The sequence below is a fragment of the Microchirus variegatus genome, assembly GCF_963457635.1.
Source record: "Microchirus variegatus genome assembly, chromosome: 12".
Classification (NCBI taxonomy): domain Eukaryota; kingdom Metazoa; phylum Chordata; class Actinopteri; order Pleuronectiformes; family Soleidae; genus Microchirus; species Microchirus variegatus.
The window spans coordinates 10,759,669-10,784,967 of record NC_139813.1 but is presented as its reverse complement, the minus strand read 5'-3'; the positions used below and the strand labels follow the sequence as shown (position 1 = coordinate 10,784,967).

Genomic DNA, 25,299 nt, shown 5'->3' with positions numbered 1-25,299 from the left:
AAGCTGTCTCTATTTATTTATTTTTACGACATCTCATGTCCCACCTTCAGTACCTACTCAGCCCACCAGGGGCCACGGCACACACTTTGGGAGTTGCTGCACTAGAGGAAACCCTATTAATTACGGATATGGAAATGTGGCAAACAGGACCATTTTGGTGTTATTGATCAATAAATCCTCTCTTAACCTCTATTTACTGCCTTTTATTTTTACTCTGGGCAATCATGGGACGGTTGAGAGGGAGGGAGGGAGGGAGGCGGGGGGGGGATTGCTCCTATTGGCTCTTCTTTTAAGCAACTGTGCATACAAGTCCCTTTGGTGGAAATTCTAGAATGAGTAGTGATTGCCTACAGTGCAAAGGAAGCGTTTAAAGTGAAAATGTAGTAAAAAGAAGAGATGAGAGGAGTTTCTGGTCTTAGCTTCTATCAGGGATTTTAATAAAAACATAAAACTGTCAGAAACATGTTATTTTGTTATGCTGTGAAAATAACACTGTCTTATGAGGTTACAGAAGATGGCACTGTCGGTACTGATGCTAATTTTTTAGCATCGATTAGTGTCTGAGTATCCATTTTCTTTGACAACTGTACCTGGGCAAAAGCTCGACAAACTAATTTTTTTCCTCATGATTCTGCTTACTCCAGCTCTTTAGTCCAGCATTGTTAGTACAGTGTGTAACTCACAGGGACACCTGATGCCTCGGTTAGGTAATACACACAATAAGTCATGTTAAGTGAATAGAGGCCAAGCCCACTTTTCATGGGAGGCTGGTATCTCGGGTTTCATGGGCTCATGAAGCTTTGCTTATTGAAGGGACACACACACACACACACACACACACACACACACAGCTCATAGCACATCACCTGTGTCACCGGTGGCTTGGATTGACACAGCTGTGTTCAGGGACTCTTTCAGTGCACACACACAGCACCTTTTCTCTCCTGTCTCACTGAGTCACTTTTAAGATAAAGACAATGATTGAAGCAGGCAGTGTTGTCAGAAACACACACACACACACACACACACACACACGCTTGCTCACTCAAGCACAGGGGCACACATGCGTGCACACACACAGTGCATTAGCACAGGTATCACTTACTAGAATTCAATAGCTCGCCTGCTGCACCAAGATTAACTATTCAGAGCAGGTGGTTAAAGGGCCTATTGTGTTGCACGGTTCTGTGCTGCTGTCATGATTGGACAGTGCGTTTGTCTGGTGGGCAGCCCGCTGCCAAAACAATTGCAAGGGCAAAGGGCTAGAAGAATGCACACACACACACACACACACATATGGTTTTGTATTTGTCATTTTTATTTCTGCAGAGCAAAGTTTTACAGAACAGAGTAAACACAGGTGTAAAGACTGAGGGCTCGAGCTCATTAAAACTACAGTGTGTGACCTTTAGTGATATTCCTTGTTGTTGTTTATGATGAAAACGGACCCTGTCAAGCAATAATATCAGACCATGACTGAGGGATTATTTGTGCGTATACAGAGGCAGCACAGGGGCGGTTGGAGGCAAGAAGCATTTATCTAATCAAGCTGTTCAGCAAGTTTTTTGAGCATGAGAATTAACTCATGGGCCAAAATCAACCCACAAGAGGGTCCAATCCGGCCTGCAGGATGAATTCGTGAACATTTGATATTGATTAGATTTTAATCCTATACACATAATAATACAATATTTTTGAGTTCTAGATGCATGCAACTGTTTTGTTCCTTTGTAGGTCCACTGTACCCATGTGTAAATGGTAAATTTAGGCACAATACTTTTGAAATTGCACTTATTTTTATCAAGGTCTGTAGATTAAGTGACACCCTCTGTCCTGAAAAAATGGGAGAAACCTCAGGAAGAGCCTTCGTTTTTGTAAAAATTGACTTCATTGAATGTAAAACAAAGGGTAACATTTGGCTTTCAAGTTATTATGGCCCCTGAACTAAAAAATGAGTTTGACACCACTGCTCTAACCTGTCTGCGGCCACCTCTCTTTACTATAGCGCAATGTTGCCGTTGCCTCTGTCTGTCTTCACATAAAATGATCACTTCCTGTGTACTGTGTGGTATTGTCACCAGGGGACACAAGGGAAAAACGACACTACAATACTGAGAAACGCAGAGGAAAGGTGGTGCAAAGTTGATGGGTTTAACCATCTCTCATTTGACAATGGTGTGAATCTAATGGTCTTTAAATCTATTAGATCATAAACACGATTGCAATACCAAAAAGAGGTGCAAACGAGAGAAGAAAAAAGGCATTGGTAATGCGTCATGTGTCCACAAGGATCCCAGTCATTACAGATAACAGGTTAACTGTTGATTTTGAGCACAGTTTCTGACTCACCCACTGGAGCTGTCTACTACATGCTTTGTTTCTTCTTTTCAGAAAATGTCTGTGTAGTGCAGTCACTGTTTGGGGAAAAATGTAACACTGAAAACGAGGCTTTAAAATGCTGAATGATAATTTGTCAATCTTGACATGAAATGGGTAATTGGTAGAAATGGAACCCCACATAAAATGCTCAGAAAACCTTTAATGTGTGTTATTAGTAGTTATTTAGTGATTTTTAATGGCTACATGGAGAGTCAAATCTGCATTCAATGGTATTCTAAAATTCATGTCATTTCGATCCAAACACATTTGCAAGATTTTGTTTATCTACAATGCATTTTTTTGCCCTAAATTGATAGCACATATTTTCTTCTCACATTTCTTTGAATGCAATATTTTATTAATTGAATAACTTCATTACAATACTATATTTTCAAATTTAATCTTAAAGTGTCACAGAATGTGACCTTTGATCAGGCATTTTCTATCTTTTGATAACCACTGTACCACATTGTTGAGTTTTCACCCAAAGTTTATTTTCTTCTTCTTTTTCTTCTTGTGTGTGTTTAGTTCTTTCAGATGTGTGTCTGACGCTGGAGATCAAACCATGGGGCAGGGAGCTGAACCAGCCATGAAGGTTGTGTGCTTTAATCCAGGAAGTCGCCTCAAAGAAGAATCACAAGCGGCCGCTCTGATCCACTGACACATCAACACCTTCATCTTAGCGTGTTCACCTGTCCACTGTGTGTGGAAATTTTATATTTTTTCCATATACCTCTGCATAAACTTGGCCAAGGAGATTAGATTCCATCCATTATCAACATTAGATCTGCTTCCAAAAAAGAAAGGATATTGCATTCTCTGCTTGACTCTAAAATTATCTATGTGGAATGTAACATTTAGAAGATAAATCCTGGAGCATTACCATATGTTATCATCACTTTGAGGATCTATCCCCAGTTCTAACTTTATTCGGGTGCACTGCGTTATTCCCTACAATGAATTCCAACAGCCTACCTGCTCATGTCCTCTTGCTGATAAGTACTGTGCTGGGCCTGGGTGTAGGTTTAGAGTTTACTGGCTCTGAGGGTCAGTGGGCTCGCTACCTGCGCTGGGATGCCAGCACCAGAAGTGACCTGACGTTCCAGTTCAAGACTTCACAGTCGGAGGGCCTGCTGCTCTACTTCGACGACGGCGGATTTTGCGACTTCTTGCTTCTCATGGTATCTGGGGGTAAGCTGCAGCTTCGCGTCAGCATCGACTGTGCCGAGACGACCATCACCTCCGATAAAACGGTCAACGACAGTCGCTGGCACTTTGCCGCTCTCAACAGGCACAATTTGCGGACTGGCATGGCCGTGGATGGCCGGACCAAGACGGAAGAGGTGCGTCCTCAGCGTCAGTTTATGAAGATTGTGAGTGACCTCTTCCTTGGAGGGCTCCCGGGGGACATCCGCACGTCTGCTATCACCCTGCCTTCTGTCCTTGAGCTACCACCATTCAAGGGAATTATTACAGACCTCAGTTACGGGAGTAAGTTGCCCATGCTCATCAATAGCCAGAAAGTACGCTTGGAGATGATGGGCCTTTGTACGGAGAACCCCTGCGAGAATGGCGGGATCTGCTCGCTAGGAGATGGAGAAACCTATTGTGACTGCTCCAAAACTGGATTTGTAGGTCGATACTGCACTGAAGGTAAGTGGGCTGGCTCCAGAGCTTTCTGTGTCAAGCACTGAATATTGATTAAAATCTTTGTAAAAAATTCTCTTGCAGTTTAAGAAGAGGCCCGACAGCAGCTTTTCTGCTTTCTTCTATGTAAACAGTAAATTAAAAAAAAAAGTTATTTCAACTACTTTAGTACTACGACTACTTTGCTTTATGTGCATCATAAGATTATTGTTAACTCGATTTTTGACACACTATAAATCTCAATACAAAACTGCTGAAATTAGATGTCATTTCCATGACTCTGTTGTTGTGCCTGCTACACCTAATATGATTTCTGCCAACCCCAAACCTGATTTATGAAATGCCTTGAAAAAATGTTTATATATTGGAAGTTAGCATTTACACAACATTGACATTTCTCTGCGGCACAAGCATGTGTTTGAAATATTTAACTTTAATTCACACAGGACCTACAGGAATCGGGGGGCATTTCTTTACAGGTTATTCATTTAAAAAGTCCTCATATTTAATGTGGGAGTACAATTTGAGAAGATGTGCTCAGCATCTCTTCGTCCCACGCAGTTATTACCTTTGATGAAGATGGATATTAGCTGATATGACTAAAATTACAATACTCTCTTCTCCATTAAGTGTATTCAGCTCTTGCAAGGTGGTGCAGGGACCTGAAGGTACATGTAATCTATGATGTATGGATGAGAAACAACTTTGTCTTCTTTCTCTCTGCCGCTGTGCTAAGGCCAATACTTTTTGGGGGTTTGTAATAAGATGCAGATAATATTCTTCTATTTCTCTCTACATGCTTTTAAAATTATAAGAAACAAAGCTTTTTTTTTTTTTTTTAATACTTTGAATATTTACTTTCAAATTAACCAGTGACAGTGATGTATTGCAGGAACCACTTTTAAAAGTGGTTATTTCCTCCCACTCCATGGAATTCTAAAAAATCGTTTTATTTGTACTCTACAATGCCAGTTGGTGGCTGCTTAATGTTTAAACCTACGTCTTTTCGAAACCCAGCAATGTGAGCAGCCTTTAGATCAGTGCCAACTGATGCCAAGAATAACTGGCTTCATGCTTGGTTACTGGATATGCCACATTTAAAAACAAACAATGTTTAGATCAGTAGCTCAGAGGTTAAAAAAATTCTCTATGTTCTTCCATGCTTAACGCTTTTTTTGTGTGTATGGATTGTGAAGGATTACTTAGTGTGAACAGACCCATGTCAGATTTCCTCCACTGCTGACCCACTTCTTGCCTGCATAAATCACACTGACATGGTTGAAGGGTGACTCCATTTTGACCAAAACCAGGGGAACGCTCACAGGACAAAAAGCCTTTTTAAACTGTGCCGACTACGGATTTCATTATTTATCATGATTATAGCATGCATTTCATATGTGCATTCTGTGCAGCGTTTATTCTTTCATTTGGTTTCATAATATGGCTTATCATTTGCTGCTCAACCGAAGCTGTTTGGAGCTTAAATCGCAAGCGCTATAGCCAGAGGCCTTGTTCAGGACGGCACGCAATGTGCTGGTTGCGGAGCAGTCGAGCGGACAGACTGGACTAGCCCCCCTTTTTGTTCATCCCATTTTCTCATTGCCTGTGTTGAACCGTTGATGGAGAAGAAAGCTGAAGAGGAGAAGGAGGAGTCTGCATTATTTGCCTGCAAGCTTTCCGAGAGCTGATGTGGGAACTGTAACATTCTCATGTTGAAACAACCGAGGTTTTCAGTGTGTGCTTGCAACTCATCGAGACAGCTTGAACGGGGGACAGAGATGGTCACATCTCAGCTGCAGGGCTGAGCAAGTATGACAAGTGAAAACTCCACAGGCCTTTTGTACCTTAATTTGTCCCAGTAGGTTATCTGTAGGACACAAAACAACCCCTCCTTACATAGTACTCTGTCAGTCACTCTGTCTGTCTTTATCTCACCCACACATCTGGTCCCACACTTACTCGCCATTTTCCTCTGCTTTCAGACAATGAAAGAGCCACTCAGGGAGAGTAGTCATATTTGCTTCCCGGCTGATCCGACTTTCCGCTCTTTTCTGCCTCCCCATTAAATGATGTGGTTGATTGTTGATTATGCCACAGAGACTGGGAACCATAATTAGGAGTATAATGAGAACAGAGATGGCCAATTTTCCTGGAAAATGCTTGCACAAACACCACCATCAATTCAGACTGTCTGCCAGTAAACTGGCACAGAATTGTATGTCTACGTGCCCACAAGTGATAGAATCCTATAAGCGAACCCTGGAGCACAGGGCGTTAGTGGGGTGATGTGAACAAGCACTTTGCACACCTGTCTGTGTTGGCATCCTGTTGATTATGCTGTACATTAACAGGAAACGACAGCAATCTGTCAAGCGTGTGGATATTTAAACGTTACATCATCAGACTGCAAGGGTTCGGGCCTTGCATCGATGCATGCTCTCACACATATTTGCATTGCATATCTTAGCGCAGAAACACGCAGAGCAATGTAGCCCCGGAGCTGCTCCTTAAAGTGGGCAGATGGCGGACTGACTGACTGAGCGAACTGGGCCTCGGAAGCATTTTTTCAGCTGTATTCTTACTGGTTGCTCGCTGGCCCAGTGGCCAAGTGGGAAATATGAAAAGTGGGGCCGAAAAAAAAAAGTAGGGTATAGGGCTTGTTTGTTCCACTTGTGGACACAACAGTCCCCTGAGCGTTTGCCCATTTCGCTCCTGTTGAAGTATCATATCACGTGAAACATGAGACGGACCTGTCCCTTCTTGAGCTCCAGAAGCTCTTCCCAAACTGTCCAGCTTGTCCTAGCAGCTTAGCACCATAAACAGTTGGCCATAAAACACATGTTCAGTCTCTCCTCCCATGTGGCTCAGGATGTATCAGCGTGACTAACTGTGTCAGGGCAATGAGCTGAAATTAGACACCACTCACTCTTCACGTGTGTTGACTTTGGCAGGCAAATTTTCTGCCGTGGCTTCTGACTTTTGTCTTATGACGCGATGATAAGTCTTAAGCAGCGTCTTACTGCCTGGAGTCATCTTTAATATTAACTCCACTCCACTCTTGTTATTAGCTGTGCAAATATCAGTTTCTTTTATGGTAATGATCTGGATATTGTCCCTCTTTTTCTTTCAGTGAAATTAATGGGGGTGACATTATGAAGTCCCTTCAATACCTTGGGGGGGGGGGGGGGGTTTAAGTTACAAGATATGCATAAGGTCAAGGTTATTAAAAGCTACTGTGGTGGTTTAATGAATATGTAAAAAAAAATATTGCTCATACTGTCATACATCCTGCATTTGTAATGAACAGTTTTAGGCCCCTTTTCATTGGTCTGATGGAAGGCTAGTCATTCATGGCAAGGGCAAGCAAACTGTTAAGCAACTGCTGAAATGGTGCCTTCAAGCTTAGCTTTGGGGATTAATAAATAGACATAAGGGGGGAAAAATGACAGTTACAATAATATTACGATAGAAAGTAGGTCAGGAAGGAAAAAAAGGGGGGGACAAAATGGTGCAGGGAGTTGCCTGATTTCAGTGCAGAGGGCATTTGTGTCTAGTGCCCGAGCTGGAAATTATGCTTGGATTTGAGTGTTGAAGCTGCTGGTAAAACAGAGCAGAGGATTATGCTCAGACCACATGTCGTCCACAGCACATTGGCTTGTTCTGGATGCTGTCGCATCAGGAGAGAAGGGTTTTATCTACATAACACACACAAACTCCCACACACATAGACACACTGGACACTGAATGAACACAAGCTTTTGCAAGGTCAGAAAAAAAAGGAAGTGTGTGTGTGCTCAGTCAGGCATATATTCCGGGTTCCTAAGTCCCCCTGTTCCATAAAGCTGGAGGTGCGCTGCTGTCCATCAGCCTGGCCACTGTCTCCCACCCCCCCCCCCCCCCACTTCCATGCTTTGTCCTTCCCTTTCCTCTGCCAATGTCATCCTTTCTCATGTGGGAGGAGAAGCAGCAGCCATTTTGGAGGACTTCCCTAAAGCAGAGTAGAGCTAATCTTCTCCTTCGCCAGCTTCTATGAAATCACCCCCCCCCCCACCTCACCAAAAAATGATAATGTTGAGACTGTTCTATTTAACGTTCAATAATGACTTTAATCAGTTAATGAAAAGAAAGGACCAGGCGTCTATGATGGTGATCAAGGCAGTCAAAATTACATCTGATACTGTATATTAGAGCTGACACTTAATTAAAATTTGGTTAATTTCCTCGTGCCAGTCTTTGATACTATTTAGAGGCTCTCATTACAGAAATGTCCCATTTTAAGGTGTAGAACATTAAGGGTGAAGTTAAAGTCATAATGCAACATAAAGTATGGTATATCCTTATACACGAATGAAACTGTGATCTCTCGCTCATCTCTTATGTGCCCTAAATCAGACTGGCATGTTTGATAACCACAGGGTGTCATCCACGGCTCTGATCCTTGTGAGGAATTTTGCTTCAAGAGATGAAGCTTAATGTACGCTGCATTTCTTTTGCCGTGCCAAAACTGCGAGCACCAGGAGTCCCGCGGAGAGAGCGTTCCCCTGAGAAACCGCAAGTGCTGAATTTGGGTTAGCAGTAAAGCAAAAAACATTGCTGTGTGGGTCAAAGTGGCAAAAGTGGAAGTGGAGGAAAAAGGATAATGGGTCTGAGACGAAAAGCGTCCTGAGATCCACAAACCTCACGACACGATAAATCCTCGGTGGTGCGGATTTACGGCTCTTCTTATGTGTGTGAGGAAGTCTGTGTGATACAAGACGAGGAATATTATGTTGTTGTAACAATATTCAAAATGTGAAAGAGTTGATTTCCAAAGCTTGTCGAGACAATCTGGTTCCCCCCCCTCCCAGAGGATGGGAACAGATTAGGCTTTAAGTGTTTTCTCTCCACAGGGATTAATACTGGAGTATTGATTTTGATCGGGCATGTCAAGGGGCAGTTCTTTGCTCCTTACATGATAACGCAATGCTTAGACGTGTGCTATGTTTTGCATGGTAGATCCACATGCAAAAGTGCCTGTAGTGTGAAACTAATGTGGGACCTCTCTTTGCTCTCTTTTTCTCCTTTCTTCTGACATGTCCACAGCAGTCCAGAAAATCCCAGGTGAGTCTCAAACAAGGACAGGACACTATTTAAGTTTAACTGTAACAACTGTTACTCCCAGTTGTGTAGCCTATTTAAGCCAAAATAGCAAGCAGGAATGTACCAGTGATTTTGTTATAACTGACATTTATTCAGTAAACAAACCTGCAGAGCTACTTTATATTCAAATACAGCATTGCTCTCTTTATTAGTCATTTGTTTCTTTCAACAGAAAGCTTCCAAATGCACTTGGGAAAGCTTTTGCTCTTAGTGTGATCGCCATGGTTTGCCGTCATGCAAAGCATGCATAATGACAATACAAGAGTAGTATTGGTGTGCTGTTGTTCCTCAAATGTTCTCTCTCTCTTCCTGTTTGTTTGATGTTTCTCTTCAAGGCCTCGCACACCTGAAGGCAGAGCAAGGTACTCGCTTTTTTTCTTTGTAGCCCTCTTGTCTTTTTCTTATTTCATTCACCGCCTGGCTTGGTTTGGGGGTGTAAATTTGTTCCGTGTGCCTTTACTACCTGTCCGTGTGCATTTGTGTGTTGCACTGCTCCCATTGTTGCTGCAGAGAGGTGGGGGGTGATGTGTGTGTGTGTGTGCGCCTTCTATGCTGTGTCTCCCGTGTGTCTCCTCACCCTTGTTCCACCCTGGTTTCTGTGTATTATAATTGTGGACCGTTCACAGTGCTACAGCTAAAACGCAGTGACACACTCACCTGTTCTCCAACTCAACCTCTGCAGTGAGTAGGTCATGGAGGAAGGAGGAAACATAAGAGAGGATGGATAAGGGAATTATTGGGATTGGAGAGACAAAGGATTCATATTTGAGATAAAGAGGAAGAAAGAAGATAAGGAGGAAATGTTGGATAATACAAAATTACCTAAACTTATCTATTAAGTTTAAGTGCTTAACTTAAGTTTATTTGCTATAGCAGCACTCTTTGCCTAACCTAAATCGTACCTGAGTAACCCTGAGCAAATGTTATACAATTATTTTGATTTCAATCTTGACCATAAAAACAGAAGTCCACAAAATAAACTTCCCTGAGTTTCTCGTGATCTTTATCGATTCATTTAAAGTTTGCCAAGTTTAAATCTTTTGAGCACTTGAAGGACTCCTGTTTGCATTGCAACACAAAAAGTAAAGTGTATTCAGTGTCTATTCTTGAGCTTTCTGTCATACTACATAATTCTAATACCACTGGCATTGCTTAAGAAATGAATGAACCCTCAAATTGTCACTCGAATTTCTAATGTGTTGAACAAAACCGTCAATCAGTACATCAAGAAAAGAGCCTGTGTTAACGTTTATACAGAAACACTTCTTCACTTGAATAAAGATAGCAAGATGTAAAATAAATTCCCATTGTGGTTTCACATAATAGTACAACTCTGCAATCGCTGACTGGACAGTGCTGACCTTTACGATAACAGTGATAACTGCAGCAGTCCAAAATCGAGGGCTATATTAGCTGCGCTGTAAGCTTTTTCTTCATTACTTTTTTTTCCCCTCCTCTGAATAACAATGGAGGTCAATAGAGCATTTAATTTTAATTTCTATGTTACTTCAAACACAACTGGCCTCAATAAAAAAAAAAAAGCCACAATGTATCCCTCACATCAGCAAACTCTCAGTATCCCTTGTATTCAGAAGCTGTGCAAATACATTTTGGTTTGCATATTTCTGGAGAGGAAATCAGCTGAAAGATCTGTAAGAAAACACAGAACGGGGGGAAATTGTAACGTGTTCGTTGTCTGCTGCGCTTGTTTGCTTCACTCATTTTGTCACCATTTGCATGATTGTCAACATTTTGCACGGGAAGTGTCAGTTGTCAGTGTACACGCTAATGATAGACTAATAGTTCGTACATTTTGCTGTCTTTCTCTGGTGCTCTTCGTGGGATGACACTCTTCCCTCTTTTACCTCTGCGGATCCTTTCTCCTCTTCAAATACTGTAGGTAGAAGCAAAGGTACAGCAAAACCCTTTTTTTTCCTTACTAACTTTTCTTTGCGCTTCGTGAAATGTATTGAATGTGCATATGTGCAGCCGCTGATTAATCATTCATCATGTGTGTTCATTAATGCGCAGTGAAAAAAAGCTAATCTCTGTGTTTGCGAGAGAGTGGGAGATTTTCACATATCACGCTTATCATATATAAGTGGTGAAAGTCGCAGTTTGCTCTTCAATAGGTCATCCAGTGCAAACAATACATATTGAAAGTGGATTATCTGTATGAAGATGCAGTGTGTTTGTGTACGTAAGCACTTAATTGGATGTGACAGTTCTACTACGGCTGAAAAGGAGCTGATTGGTGAATTTGACCTGACATTTGGCTGCATTCAAATGAGGTCATAGCAGTGGGCTTTATGTGTTGCTGTTGTGCAGAGAATCTCCTCATTATTCATTTACAAAGGCAATGCGATACATGGTGTAGTTGTGTGTGTGTAGGTGATGCATGTCGTGTGTCTGTTTTAGCGAGATAGATCCGTGAATTATGATAATGGTGGACATCCGTTTAAAGCGAAGGTCTGCATTCTCTGACTCTTGACTGAAAGGTTATGCGTGAGTCACCGATCTTCCCTTCAGCTATAAACCTCTTGGTTACTGTTGCTATGCCCGTTCGGCTTCCTGTTTACCAAGAGAGGGAAGACTGTTTCATCACTCAAAATCATTTTGTTGTTGAAACAGTCGGTGGAAATTTTGGGGGAGAGGTAGACACACTCTTTTGCCAAAGGTTGAATCTTCTTCTTCTTTTTAGTCGTGTACAAAACTTCTTAAATATATGCGCATGATGGCGACACTTGGTAAATGACTCATAGACGAGTCAGAGACCTCACTTACAGTAAGTGTAAAGTGCACGACCTGACTGTTAATTAATTCAAACGAGACCTTGTTTCGCTCCTCATAGCTTACGTACTGAATATTCACATTTTCAAACTGTGTTTTCCACACGTACGCGAGTGTTGTTACACGAGCAGCGTATGATGCAAAAGTCGCCGGCATGTTTGGCAGCTGTAACGCCGTCTTGACGGTGTTGTTGACTTCGCTGAAGGATCAACATCCCCAAATCAGCATATCACATCATCTCCACACATCAGTCTAAGGGTTGGTAAACATACCAATCTTATTTTTAGTAGAGCACTCACAACGTTTTAAATGCTAACTCTCATAGAGCCTCGTGTTGCCCACATCATCATGTGATGAGACGAGAGAGAGGAGTTGTTGAGGCAAACCAAGAGAGTTGGATTCCCTTCTACTTATCTCAACAGCAAATGGCTGATTAGTGCGTAGTGAGATGTCCCACTGTGGTTTAGTTGTTGGGGTTGTTGCATAACAGAAATAAAAGGACCAGGGTTTGATGCACGGCTTTCTATGTGGTGTAAGCAGGGGCGTCCTGCGGGTGTTCCAGTTTCCTCTAACATCCATCAGAGAGGGTTTAAATTACACTTGTGAATGATTGTCTCTATATTAACCCTGCTGTGATCGCATGACAGGCTGCAGAATTTTTGTGTTGAAATGAATTACGACCTAGAGAACAACACAAGTGTAACTCTGTCAGAAATGTGGCTCAATATTAAATCATTAACGCCATGAAGGAGATGATACAAAAGTGACTAGACGAGACCGCATTTGTGTCAGTCTGAGATCATGATTTCTTAAAAATGAGGATGTGCCTTACAGCAGGTCCCTGTGCTATTAGATTTATGTCTCTGCTGATGTGTGTATGTATTTTAACGGCACAGTGGTCAGAGGGCGCAGTAAGTGGGCGACTGGGGAGAACAGAGAATAAACCCAAGATGAGGAACTAGAGAGAAAGAAAGACAAAGAAAGTAGGAAGTGCTGCATGATGAAGGGACCAGGGGAACACGTCAGTGTTTTTAGGCCTTGTATTTCATATGGACCATATGGAGCTATACTTGTTATCCCTTTAATCAAAACTGGGGTTTGTGCCACATGTACCCAAGCCATCTATTGAAACTTTTGGCCACTGGCAGTGAGGGAGGCCCTGATTGTTCCTGGGTCAGAGATGCAACTGTGTTTGATGCATAGCTTTGGCGGGTATACTAACTTTTTGGAAGAGATGGCAGTGGACCAGAGACTGTGCTCTAGTTTGCAGCATTGCTCCAGTTAGCAACAAACTGCCCTTAAACCTGCAGATCCATTCAGTTTATTACACAAACACATTGTTATTAGTTTTACATTTTTCACAGTTTACTGCCCTGTTATAAAACTAATAAAGTATGTTTTTCTGTTATTACTTATGTTCACCTGAATGCAAATACATCTAATCTATTCAGGGTGAATTCCAATTCCTTGCTTAACCCTCAATCTTAACCCTCAATCTTAACCCTCAATCTCAAAAATGTGTGCTCCCTCTAGTGCAAGTGCTGTCCTGATTCTCAGAAAAATTAAGTTGAGGGGCAAGTTTAAGGGCTGTATCGCCCTCAATATTGAGATTTTCCGAGACCACCCTTGGGAGCAAGGGCTACCCAGAATGCATTGCATGTTTTTATAACAAAGATGGCGCCTAAGCATCGAAAAAAGTACGCTACAAATTAAGTATTTTCTTTGTTAATAGAGATATAAAAATTATGAAAACCATTGTATTATCTTAGATTAGGCCCATATTATAGATTACTGACGTCATTTATTTTTATTTTACGATCTTTTGTCAATAGCCGGCCGGTGCGGACAAGCGATCGTTTGCTATGGTTTACTTAGCAAAGTAAACCATAGTATCATCTTATAACTAACTGACAACCTAATAACTTGACTGACAAACAGATCGTAATAAATAATCCTGACGTAAATGTGTTCTTCTTCTTCTTCGGAGTTGACAGACTGGACGCAGCTTTCGCGTTATTCTGCCCCCTACAGTCTGAAGACGTATCTGCATTTAAGGGGTGTCCCATTTCACATTGTGACATTGTGGATGTCTGAATCATACCTAAATATGTCATCTTTATAATGAGAGCTGATTATGATATGAAGCCTTTCATCCATGCTCTGTGGTAATGGCGGGCATGACCAGAACTGAAAAAGTGAATAGAACTGCAAAGTGTTGGAATTAAAAGGTATTGTTGTCAGGCATAAGTGCAAGTGGTGTGGTTTGCCATAAATCAGCCCAAAAAACAGCTGAAGTGTTGTTTAAAAAGACTTTGGCCTGGACTGCATAATTGCAATACTGCCTAAAGTGGTGACAAAAAAGTCGACTGTAGACATTTCAAACAGGCTGTTGTCTTCAATTAGTGCCATCCATTTTGTAAGAAGACATTTATAAACAGACACTGATTCTGAAATGGAGAAAAGTCCTCATTGTGCTGTTTCGTATCATTGAGTGAACTCCACTAAATATTGACGAGAGGAGAGAAGAGGAGATAGGGTGGGAAATAATTGGCTGGCATTATCAAGGTGAAGCCTGCAGTGGCATTTCTAAGCAGTTTCATGTGCCTGTGACCCTGGCGGCTAATATTTTTATTATTATGATTTAAAGCCCATGGAACCAGAGCTATAGACTCGTATTTGACTAACAGTAGATTGACATTTTGCTCTTTAATGTATGACGGTGGGGGGGCCTGATGTTTGGCGCTGCACTTGGTTATTGGAGCAGTTTTTATCATAACTCCACAGCAAGAGTTGCTAATGTTGCTGAAGTGAGATCATCTCTACTATTGTTAGATGAACTTTGTCTGCCAAAAAAACATCAACAACAGGGAGAACAACACTGTCTGAGAGTTATGTTTTGGCCGTGTAGTTTTGGCAATAAACACGACTGTGATTTGATTGGGTTGCACCTGTGTGCGATTATTTGCATAACAAGGGACCCACAATGCAGTTCAGCAATGAAAAAAAAAGTAAATGGGAGGCATTTTAGTTGAAAATAGAAGGGAAAAAATCTACTACTTAGGGGCTACACAGAGGTGAAGTGGCTGGCATTGTTATCTTACAGGTTTTGTTCAACCAAGGGGCTTTCTTTGTAGAGTTTTTCCGACTTCTCCTCATGTATGCGTCAACATATACAAATTAGGTCAACAGGGCACTCGAAATAACCATAGGTGTGAGTGTGAGCGTGAGTGGTTGTTCATCTCTGTATGTTGACGCTGCAATGGCCTGGCGACCTTTTCTGGATGCACTCCTCCTTTTGCCCTATATGCCACCTAAACTTGGCTCCAGCCTCCCCCCGTGAGCCTCATGCGGAGGATAAAGCAGTAGCAAATCATTCCTCATTTCTATTCCTCTGAATGAAAATCCAAATTAAAAACACTGCATTTTGATGAAATCACATAGGTTTTTGAAGAACTCCCCTTTGTACAGATGAAACAAGATTTGAGGTTTTAGGTGAGTCATATTAGTGCTCACAGAGGTTCTATGTTTTCACACTATGAAATATGGAAGAGGCTCAGTTATGTTATGGGGATTGGTTTCCTGTGTGTGGCACAGGCTGCTTTGAATCTCTGCAGTGCATCCAAAAGCAGCAAAGAATGAAGGAGACAGAAACAGTGGAGTGTTTTGAAGAGTCCTGATTTTCATCCAACTGAACATCTGTGGAAAGAGGTGAAACCTGCAGTTGGGAGAAAACATCCATCAAACTACAGAGAACTGGAACAGTTGTTTTTCAACAAGAGCTCAAACTACTAACTAAAAAAACTAGAAAGCACTAGATTGCAGTGAGTACTGCAGTTATAAAATATGAGTCTAGGAGCCAAATATTTCATTTTGTGTACATTGTGTTGTTTTACAATAATAAAATATCGTACTACAGTGTACTATGATATTGGCCATGTATGTGTCCGTTTACCATGTTGGGTTTGGAAAATCTGTTTTGGAAATGTATGCTGTAAAAATTACCAAAAACAAAACCAAACATTTAATTTAGGTTGTTTCTTTAGTGTTTACACCTTTTGTCTATACTAACACCCACTTTAATCTACTGCTGGTACCTGCTGATTAATGATTTTGCTCTAAATATCTTGGCACTCACCACTTAGTGACATAATTATTTCCTCCGCTGTGTCTCATCAATGATGTGCTTTCAAATCAGGATTTGACAACAATAGCCAAGGCCAGAGATGAAAGACTAAGCCTCAGCCTACAGCTCCCAACATTACCTAATGACTTTACTGTGAACACCGCAAATATATGTACAGTATATAAATAAAACCCAATAATCATTGCATTATTTGGTCTTCTTTTGGGCAGGTATCCTCACGTTTTCTAGAATGCACTAATATAATTAAATTCATGTAATATTCCTGAATAGTTTTGGCACAATTATTATTATTTTGAATGTAGGTCAGCCATTTTCAAGATGTGTTTGATAAATTAATTTAATCTGAAGTAAGAGGCTGGGAAATAAAATAAATATTTGCCAACCCAAAAAACATCTCCAGCAATTTGTCGGCCTCGCTGCTCTCGATGATTTTGAGAGAATGTCGGCAGGTTGAGCTCCAGCGATGGACAGAGGTGGAGGTAGAGCACTGCTTTAGTCGGGTTGGCTTTAACTTGTCAATGGGGTCAAGTCCACTTTTAGAGAGCACTGGTGGAGCTGTAAGGGAGAAAGATGAGTACACTGAGGAGTTCAGCCTGAGTCTCACACGACGGCTTAAGACTGAGAACTCTCCCTAATTATCCCCTCAAAGTGCTGCCACTAAGTTTACACACACACACACACTTTTACTTTCTGCCTCTGTCTCACACACACTGTTTCTATGTCTGTCTCCCTCCTCCTCTATATATTTTCACCCTGCCTGTCACCTCTCCTCTGAATTTGACTCCATCTCTCTCTCACACACACTCTCTCTGCCTTTTCCCCCTATTTCACCCTATTCATCTCTGTCTGCTTCGGTATTCTTGTTAGCCTTTCTCACTTTCTCTCTTCTCCTCCCCTTTACTCTTCATTTTTTTTTGTCTCTCTCCAGTTCAAAGTACTGTGGACATTCGTGAGTCTCACATCACAGTCAGACTCAAGATGGTAGTGCTGTTCTGTTGCTTACCGCCCTCAGATGCTGCCAGGCTTCAGTGGGATTTATTTATTTTTCTACAGCGCTGTCTATACCCTGCCCATCAGACACATTTTGGCCAGTTCTTTGCCACTACTACACCACAGATACCTTTGATTTCTTAGCGACTTTGTAGCAGTTGACAGCTTATAATACTGACATTCTGCCCACAATCACAATAGTGATAATACATAACGGAGTACTTTATAGTTTGGGTGCACACAATATACTGCTGTGTTCTTAGTGCTGTTGCAAACAATGTGTTAAGTGCCACGTTTGCATAATTATTTTATATGCCGAGCAAATATGATTGAACTGCTGCTCTTTCAGAAGAATAATGTGTTTTTTATCCTTGAAAATTAGCCAGAGGCGTGAAATGATGCATTGACACCTGTCAAGGATGCTGTCGCTTTTAAGCGTAAACAGAAAAATAATGGGTATTGGTATTTTGATATGAGCCACTTGTCACTGCATTTATGTATTAGTCCTTGCAGGTCTTTGGGAGTGTTACAGCATATATTGAATTCTCTGATTAAAACTGATGATTTGACTCAATTTATTTTGCTTAGTGTCGATTTGGGCTAAAGAAAATGTAAAAAAAATATATCTTAAGTTGGGATTTAGAAATAAGAGACTGGGCCAGGTCCCTGTGAAAAAATGAATAAAGGTTTATTTCAAATATGTTGAAGAACGGAATATAACCAATTTTCTGCTTGAGGCGTCATTAATCACTGAGTATTTCATACCTGAATCCTTTATTAAAGTGTCCATTTTGCTGGCTTCTTCCTGGATGATATAAGCTCCAGGTTTTGAGTCTTGATGCAGCAGCTATGGTGCAATTTATGTTTATGGAAAAACCACAGTTTCACAATGTGTCTGCATAGTTATTTTCAACACCTCAGAATAAAATTCACATGAACAGTTCTTATTGCATTGCCATGGAGTGGATTGTTGTTGTTGTTGTTGACGCCGTTTTTTTGGTGTGTATCTGCGTCATTACCTCGTTTATGAAGCGCTAGAGGTTCGAAACAAGCAGTTCAGCCACTGCTGAGAACGCTGTGTTGTCTTGTGATCTCGGGTTAAGCGAGATCTCTGAAAAAACCCAGTCCTGTTATGTAAACAAAATTTCTCCTGAACAGCGGATCCTCCTGGTCCAGGCACTAGTCCAGGCACATCCGGTTGCATACATTCTACCGCAGAAGAAGAACATCCGTTGTGGAAGTGTCTCACTTGCGACAGTGTCTTCTGACTCTGGGTCCGACTCCGAGTCAAAATCATAAAAGGGACTGCGGAGGGGAGTCGTGAAGAAGCTATTTTTAAACACTGTTAAAACAATGTTTTGATAATGAGTAGCAGTGCATCCACCGTTCCAGAGGGGGGAGCTGCGCTTCTGAGAGCAGGTGTGCTAATTACGTCACTTCCGGTTATTGGCCAATCACAAGACAGTTGGGAAACGCTCACGCTGGCTGGCCAATCACAACACACTCTGTCTTCTGGGAGGTGAGATTTCAGTCTGAAACACTGTGGCTGACGAGAGCTTCAGTGAGGAGAGATTTCTATCGGCTCATTTACAGCAACTAGGAGGTTTTTGACCATAAAAACAAGTTCATGTATGTAAGCAGACCTCCATAACTAACATATATGTGCAACAGGACCACTCTATGTGAGCTTTAACACAGCAGTTACTTCAGTGACATGTTTATATTTGATTCAGTCCCATACCAGCTCAGAGATTCATTCAGCAACTTGTCAGTAATTACTAATGTTTATATTAGTCATTAGTGTATTAGCTTCACCTAATCGTGTGCAGCTGGATGATGATCTCAAAGATGTTGCAATACATTTCCGGTGTTGGACCTTTTAAGTCGTGCAGATTGCATATCCATCGTCTTCTTCATTCTTTGAGTATCCAAAATGCTCCAACTTGAGGCAATTTTTGAGTGGAATCATCACTTGTGTAGCTAACAGCCATGTAGCTGTTATTTAATGTTAGGTGGCAGGAAGAAGCCATTAGCTGTAAACCACATGCTCTGATTAGCGAGTCTCCAATTTCATTCAAGGTGACCAAAACCTCTTGTTGTTTGTATTTCCCCCCCCCATTCTCTGTCTGCCCTTACAGAGAAATGGAGAGTTTCAGTTTCAGCTTGTTGATTTAGATGTCAAGTGTGAACAATCCCCATGCATGTACCTGAGGTGCTGACAGCTGAGAGGGATACAACTGTCCAAAACAGCAGACTTTTGGGAAACACTCTTGAGAGCTATAGGTAATGTGAAGAGTAGCAAAAAATGCTTTGTTTCTACAGAGGTCACTTGTCTCCTCTGATAGATTCCTTGCTGTTGTGCTTATCAAAATAATCAAATGAGGTAGAACGCTTTGCTCAGTAACGTTGTCCTCCACATACTCCTATATTGACAGGTAAGCGTGTTGGAAAATTAGAGAATGATTCCATCCATGTCCTTTTGCAAAGCACAGGGACTGGACTGTTGTCACAGAGGCAGTGTTATGCCTCAGACTTTGGGACTCGGAGCATCAGCTGGTACTTATTGGCCTTGGCGTGTGTTGGCAGTGCTGTTGATAAACGGCTATTAATGGCCAGACACTCACCCCCCGAGATTGAGTTAAACTTTTTTTTTTTTCTCTCCACGTTGCTCAGTCTGAAACAACAACACTTCTTGTGATGGGTTTAAAAGTAGCTTAGAATTGAGGGCAATGGTCAAGTCGTTTGCAGCGTTCACCGGCTGCTGCTGCTGCTAAAGTAGTCCGGAGATATGAGGTGTAAATGCACACCACTGGGTTTCCTCTTGCAGCTCAGTTCATAGAAACCAGTTGCTTCAAAGCTTTGCTACCGAAGAAGATAAATTATATAGTTTACATTATTCTCTGTCTTTGTTTGTGTCTGTCTTTTCCAATTTTGTCTGAGCAATTTGCTGCATCTCTGGTTTCTCAGACGAGGGGCAGAGGTTCACAAAACATTATCGGCTACATTGCACAATTCTTACCCGGACACCAACGTGATGATGCCAGCTTTACGATAGTCCCCCCCATTTGCCTTTTATTTTTCACTTTCTTTTGACCTTGTGCTCTCTTTTCTCCATCCCTCTGCTCCCTCTCTCTCTCTCTCTCTCTCTCTGCCACTGACCTCTGGGTTTAGCCGAGCAAAACTGATTCCCACTTTTTCACGGATCATGAGTGCGTCAGTGGTTATGCAACAGTGAAGAGAAAAAGGAGGAGCAAGCGAACGTGAGAGCGAGAGAGGGAGAAAATGTGAATGTGTAACTGACATATTTGCCTGTTTTTATTTGCATGGCTGCTCATCACCAACAAGCCATTTTAAAATGAAAAAATATTCAGTGATTTTGCTTGAAATAGAAACACAGAACATTGTACATCTGCTGCGTCATGGATGCAAATGGTAGCATTCTTACCTTTTGTAGTATTTTATAGCGATCACACTGTGTTGCAATTAAATGTTATCATGACTCATAATATGCTTGTATGTGCCATATACACCTACATTAGTGGTTGAAAATGAGCAAAACACGGTTCTCACGGGGGAGCAGATAACTCGAGAAGGATGCATGGCTATTGTTTCCAAACTGCCTTAGACCTTATGAGTAGGATTTATGTGAAGAAGTAGGTTAAGATGTGGCTTGAAGGGCTCTATTGTTAGAGTCCAAGTATGAGCACAGAAAGGCTTAGGAATATGTGCAAGTCTCTCTCTCTTTCTCGCTCCCTGTGTGTGTGTGTGTGTGTGTGTGTGGTGTGGAGGGATGACACGTGTAGATGTGATGGCTGCAGCCATGCATAGATGTTCACACCAGGGAGAAAGTAAACAAACATGGCAGCAGAATTGTTACAAATGCAGAAACCACTGCCTGTCTCTTGCTTTCTGTTCTCTCTCTTTTTTTTTTTCTTTTATCGAATTCATTACATTTGTTACCTCAGCCAATGAGCTTGTTGTAGTTGAGTGCAGTTTTTTTGCCCTTTAGTCAGCATTATATCTCAGAAGGTACTTAAAAGTTTTCAGTACAATTCAGTTAAACAAATCCCCTGACAATCAAACTCTAAAGAAAAACAGAATCCTTTTATTTATTTTATCCGACATACAGTTGCGGCCATGGTCAGCAGAATTTATGATCTCAAGATAAAAAAGATGATAGCTATTTAGATTTTTCATCATTTCCTGTAAATGTTATGCAACTCGTGGCCTATTTGCTATTTAAATTGTTGTTTACCTTTGGTTGTATTGTACACTTCGGTTGGTGCAAATTTTATCACAGAGCAAGTTGACAAGCTGTGATTACATTTCACTAAGGCAACAGACCTAATAAATATTTAATGCTTGTAACCCAGCGGTTGTGAGAAAAACTGATTTCATATTTTGTATTACCAGGATTTCTGTTCCTCGCATATTATCTGCACCTTCTGCTGGAGGTTTGCAATGTTCCCTGTATTCATTTGTTATTGTTCCTGAGCTTCAGAGGTGTCATAGTGAGGGGAATAACTGCAGTAAGTACCCAGAGCTCCAACATGGGGCAGAGCTGTCAGAAACCTGGAAAGTCTTCTGTAAGGATTTTTCAACTTTACAGTCGGTTGCAAAAAAGGGACAAGAAATAAAGGCAGAGAGAAGGGTTATTAGACCCAGCAAAGGTCCAAAGCCAGAATAAAACACTGGATACTTTGGTTATGCAACATTAATATTGAAAGCACACTTGATGAGTTTGTATTGGCAATGTGTACCTTAATATTATGACGAGTACAGTTGGCTGAATAAATGATACGAGGTGGGACTGAACAATGAATTGTTTTCAAATTGAAAAAATCACAATGTTAAACAACACAATTAGCAAATATCGGTTGATATTTATTGCCAATTGTGCCGTAATTGAATGCTTCACAACGGTGTTTTTAATCCAGCAGAAGTGGATATTAAACGGAAACGTCACATCAAATGTGAATAACAACATTTGTCAGAAAAATGGTAATGTTAATATATGTACATTTTCAAATCTCTTTAAGTATTAAAGCGGACCTAGATCGGAAGTTCCAATTAACGCTGTTTTTTAGTGTGCATCTGCGTCATTACCTTGTTTATGAAGCCCCGAAGGTTCTAAACAAACAGTTCAGCCACTGCTGAGAACGCTGTGTTTTATTGTAATCTGGGGCTCAGCGAGATCTCTGAAAAATCCTGCTCCGGTTACGTAAACACCGGTTCTCCTGAACAGCAGATCGTTCTGTTCCGGGCACTAGTCCGGGCACATCCGGTTGCGTACATTGAACCGCAGAAGAAGAATAACGTCCGTTGTGGAGGTGTTTCACGAGCGACAGTGTCTTCTGACTCTGGGTCTGACTCTGGTTAAAGTCATAAAGGGACTGTGGCGGGGAGTCGTGAAGAAGCTATTTTTAAACATTGTTAAATCAATGTTTTGATAATGAGGAGCAGTGCATCCACCATTCCAGAGGGGGGAGCTGCGCTTCTGAGCGCAGGTGTGCTGAATAATATTGGCCTTTTACAAGACTCTGTCTTCTGGGGGTGAGAGTTGAGTCTGAAATATCGCGGCTCAGGAACAGCGTCAGAAAAGAGGATTTCTCTCGGCTCGTTTACAGCAACTAGGAGGTTTTTGACCATAAAAACAAGTTAATGTTTGTAAGTAGACTAACATTTATGTGCAACAGGACCACTCTAGGTCCACTTTAATTGTGTTTCTATAGACTACTGCATTTGTTGCCTCGTTTAAACCAAATAAAACCCACAATTAAAATAGTTTTAAAAAACCTCATCTATAGTACTGTGTTAATATATTTTTAACAGCCTAATAACTACATTAGTGTTTACTTGTTGATTCAGTTTTTTTGCACGGGGGTGAATATGGATGTATTTACAGCTGACTTACATGCACGCATGCAAGTGGCGGCGTCATCTGAGACACTTCTCATTCACTTTGAATGGCGTAGCTTCAAAAGCCTTGCTGAACTGCACTGTGGTCCGTTTTGCTGCACGTCGCTTTACGTGCAGAAGTTGAGAAATGTTCAACTTTCCAAACGGCAGCACAAGCATCAGCTAATCAAAACGCAATATGCAAATACTCCAAGCGTTAAGTTCAAACACTACATCGTTCAAATCGAGTAAGGTTCATCTGTCTGTATTATCATGTTTATGGACAGACACTGTTCTAGAAAATCTCCAATAGCCTCCAAGTGCAAGGTGCATTCACTGTTGAACCTTAAAACGTAAAAAAAAAATTCCACTGTAAAAGTGAATGAAAAACATGCTTATTCTGTCTTTCTGCCTTTTCGTGCTTCCCATCAAAGACTCCGCAACCACCTCAGCTTCCATCTCTATGGAGTCTAACGTAGCAGCATTCGTGTCTCTCTTTTTATTCTTCTGATTTTGAAGTTGCTCCTGCATCTGTCTGCGTGAACCCTTCTGCCCGTTGTGTTGTGAAGTGTGTTGCTCTGCCAACATTCTGGCACTTGTGCACATAAAAAGAGAGAAAGAGTCTTAGAGAGCCTTGGCGAAAGCTTGACCGTGAACTATGATGAACACAGTGAACCCGAGCTAATAGAGGAGAAGTCTGTCGCTTTAAAAAAATAAAAAAATAAAAAAATAAACAGTTTGGTGAGAGCAGAGACCAAGGACGGGTTTTAGTGAGGTGAGGAATACAAACCTTTCATGGTGCACCTTTAGAGAAGGATAAATATTCTAAGAGCCTTGATTATATTAAATGGCTTTTGGACTGAAGAGGAACATTACTGATAAGCACTTTTTGTGCACAAGTGTGTGTTAGAGTGACGTACTTTGTGTAGATCATTTGATAATGATGCCCTTAAAGACTGTATGTTATTTAAATTACTTTTATGTCAAAAATGAATACACAATTTTTATCCCAGGTTGGTTGCAAAAGAGCAACGTTAGCAAAATACTAAAATAGAAATCCATGCAGTTAATATTCACTGAACAAATAGCCATGCCCACATCTTCATACGTTAATGTGCAGACAAAATGCTTGTAATTGGATATTTAAGCAAGGGAACTGCAGCAATTCTGAACCACAGAGAGAAATTATCTTCGCTTGAATATAATTTTTCTCTCTGCCCCCAATTAACTGGTAGGTTGAGGTGTCGTGTGGCTTCAAAGATGCCCAGCGTTTGCTTGGCTATATCCCAAATTAAAGAGCCTCTCTTACCTTCACCCTACCTCTCAGAGTGAAACACGGTAGGAGCCACGAATAGCAGACGAATACCCTTTGCTGTGGCAAAGCCATTATGCAGATGATATGCTAATGAAGTCATTTGATTTGGTTCTGCATAGGGTGCACTGTACTGAGGGACACTGATCAAGCTCTGATAATCTCTCACTCCTTACGTTGATAGGTTGTGAGGACACATGGTTTCCATTAAAATGTTGAAGATGTGAGGACAGTTAAGCATGTCCTCACGACATCAACCTTCATTGTGTCCTCACAGACACATAAAGGTGTGTGTGTGTGTGTTTGTGTTGACTGCATTCTGCCATGTGTGTAGTCAATTTCTAGTGTGTTTTGGGAGAGAGAAAATACGTGTGGGTCTGTGGTTATTACCTCTGCCAAGGAGGTCGTGTTTACACTCCCATTTGTTTGTTCGTTCACTTATTCATTTCTAGTTTATTGGTCAGTGAGATTAAAAGTGCAGATTTCCACCTAATTCGCCGAAAGGACTGAACAGGTTCGGGCCAGGGAAAGATCTGTTAAATTTTCTGGCACAGATACGATTAAAGGGTCAGATCCAGAACATTTTTCTCAGTCAGGCGAAAAATGCTGATATTGCTGATATTCTGCACCAAACTGTACCAGAAATGCAGAATATCAGGCTGCTTACTTTATCCTTTTGTTTTTCTATCGCTGAACATAAAGTGGCACAGCATCAGGAGCAGGATGCTCATGTCTTGCTTGAGCACACTTGGACACTATACCTCTGAAGGACCCAGGGATTTGAGCCAGGAACCATTCTGTTACGCACTAACCTCTTATCCAAGCTACACCCAACCCAGTAGACGATACACTTACTGTATGTTATATGTTATAAAAAAATAATAAATAAATACATGTACAATAAAACAGTCAATGACCCCCAAATAAACGATTGCATTCAGGTACTCATCTTAATCTGCTTTTGTACATTATCTATTCATTTTCGTTTGCATAAATGTTG

General features: G+C 41.3%; 1 protein-coding gene across 1 annotated transcript in view; it reads left to right on the top strand.

Annotated features, from left to right (window-relative positions):
- Positions 1 to 3,335: 3,335 nt before the first annotated feature.
- Positions 3,336 to 25,299, top strand: part of nrxn3b (neurexin 3b) — a gene marked incomplete at both ends in the record, with an annotated part of 300,207 nt that continues 278,243 nt past the window's right edge. The window contains 2 exons of the mRNA XM_083899178.1: positions 3,336 to 4,059; positions 9,501 to 9,527. Of these exons, the coding sequence (XP_083755304.1) occupies positions 3,336 to 4,059; positions 9,501 to 9,527 (751 nt within the window). The remainder of the gene's footprint in view (positions 4,060 to 9,500; positions 9,528 to 25,299) is intronic.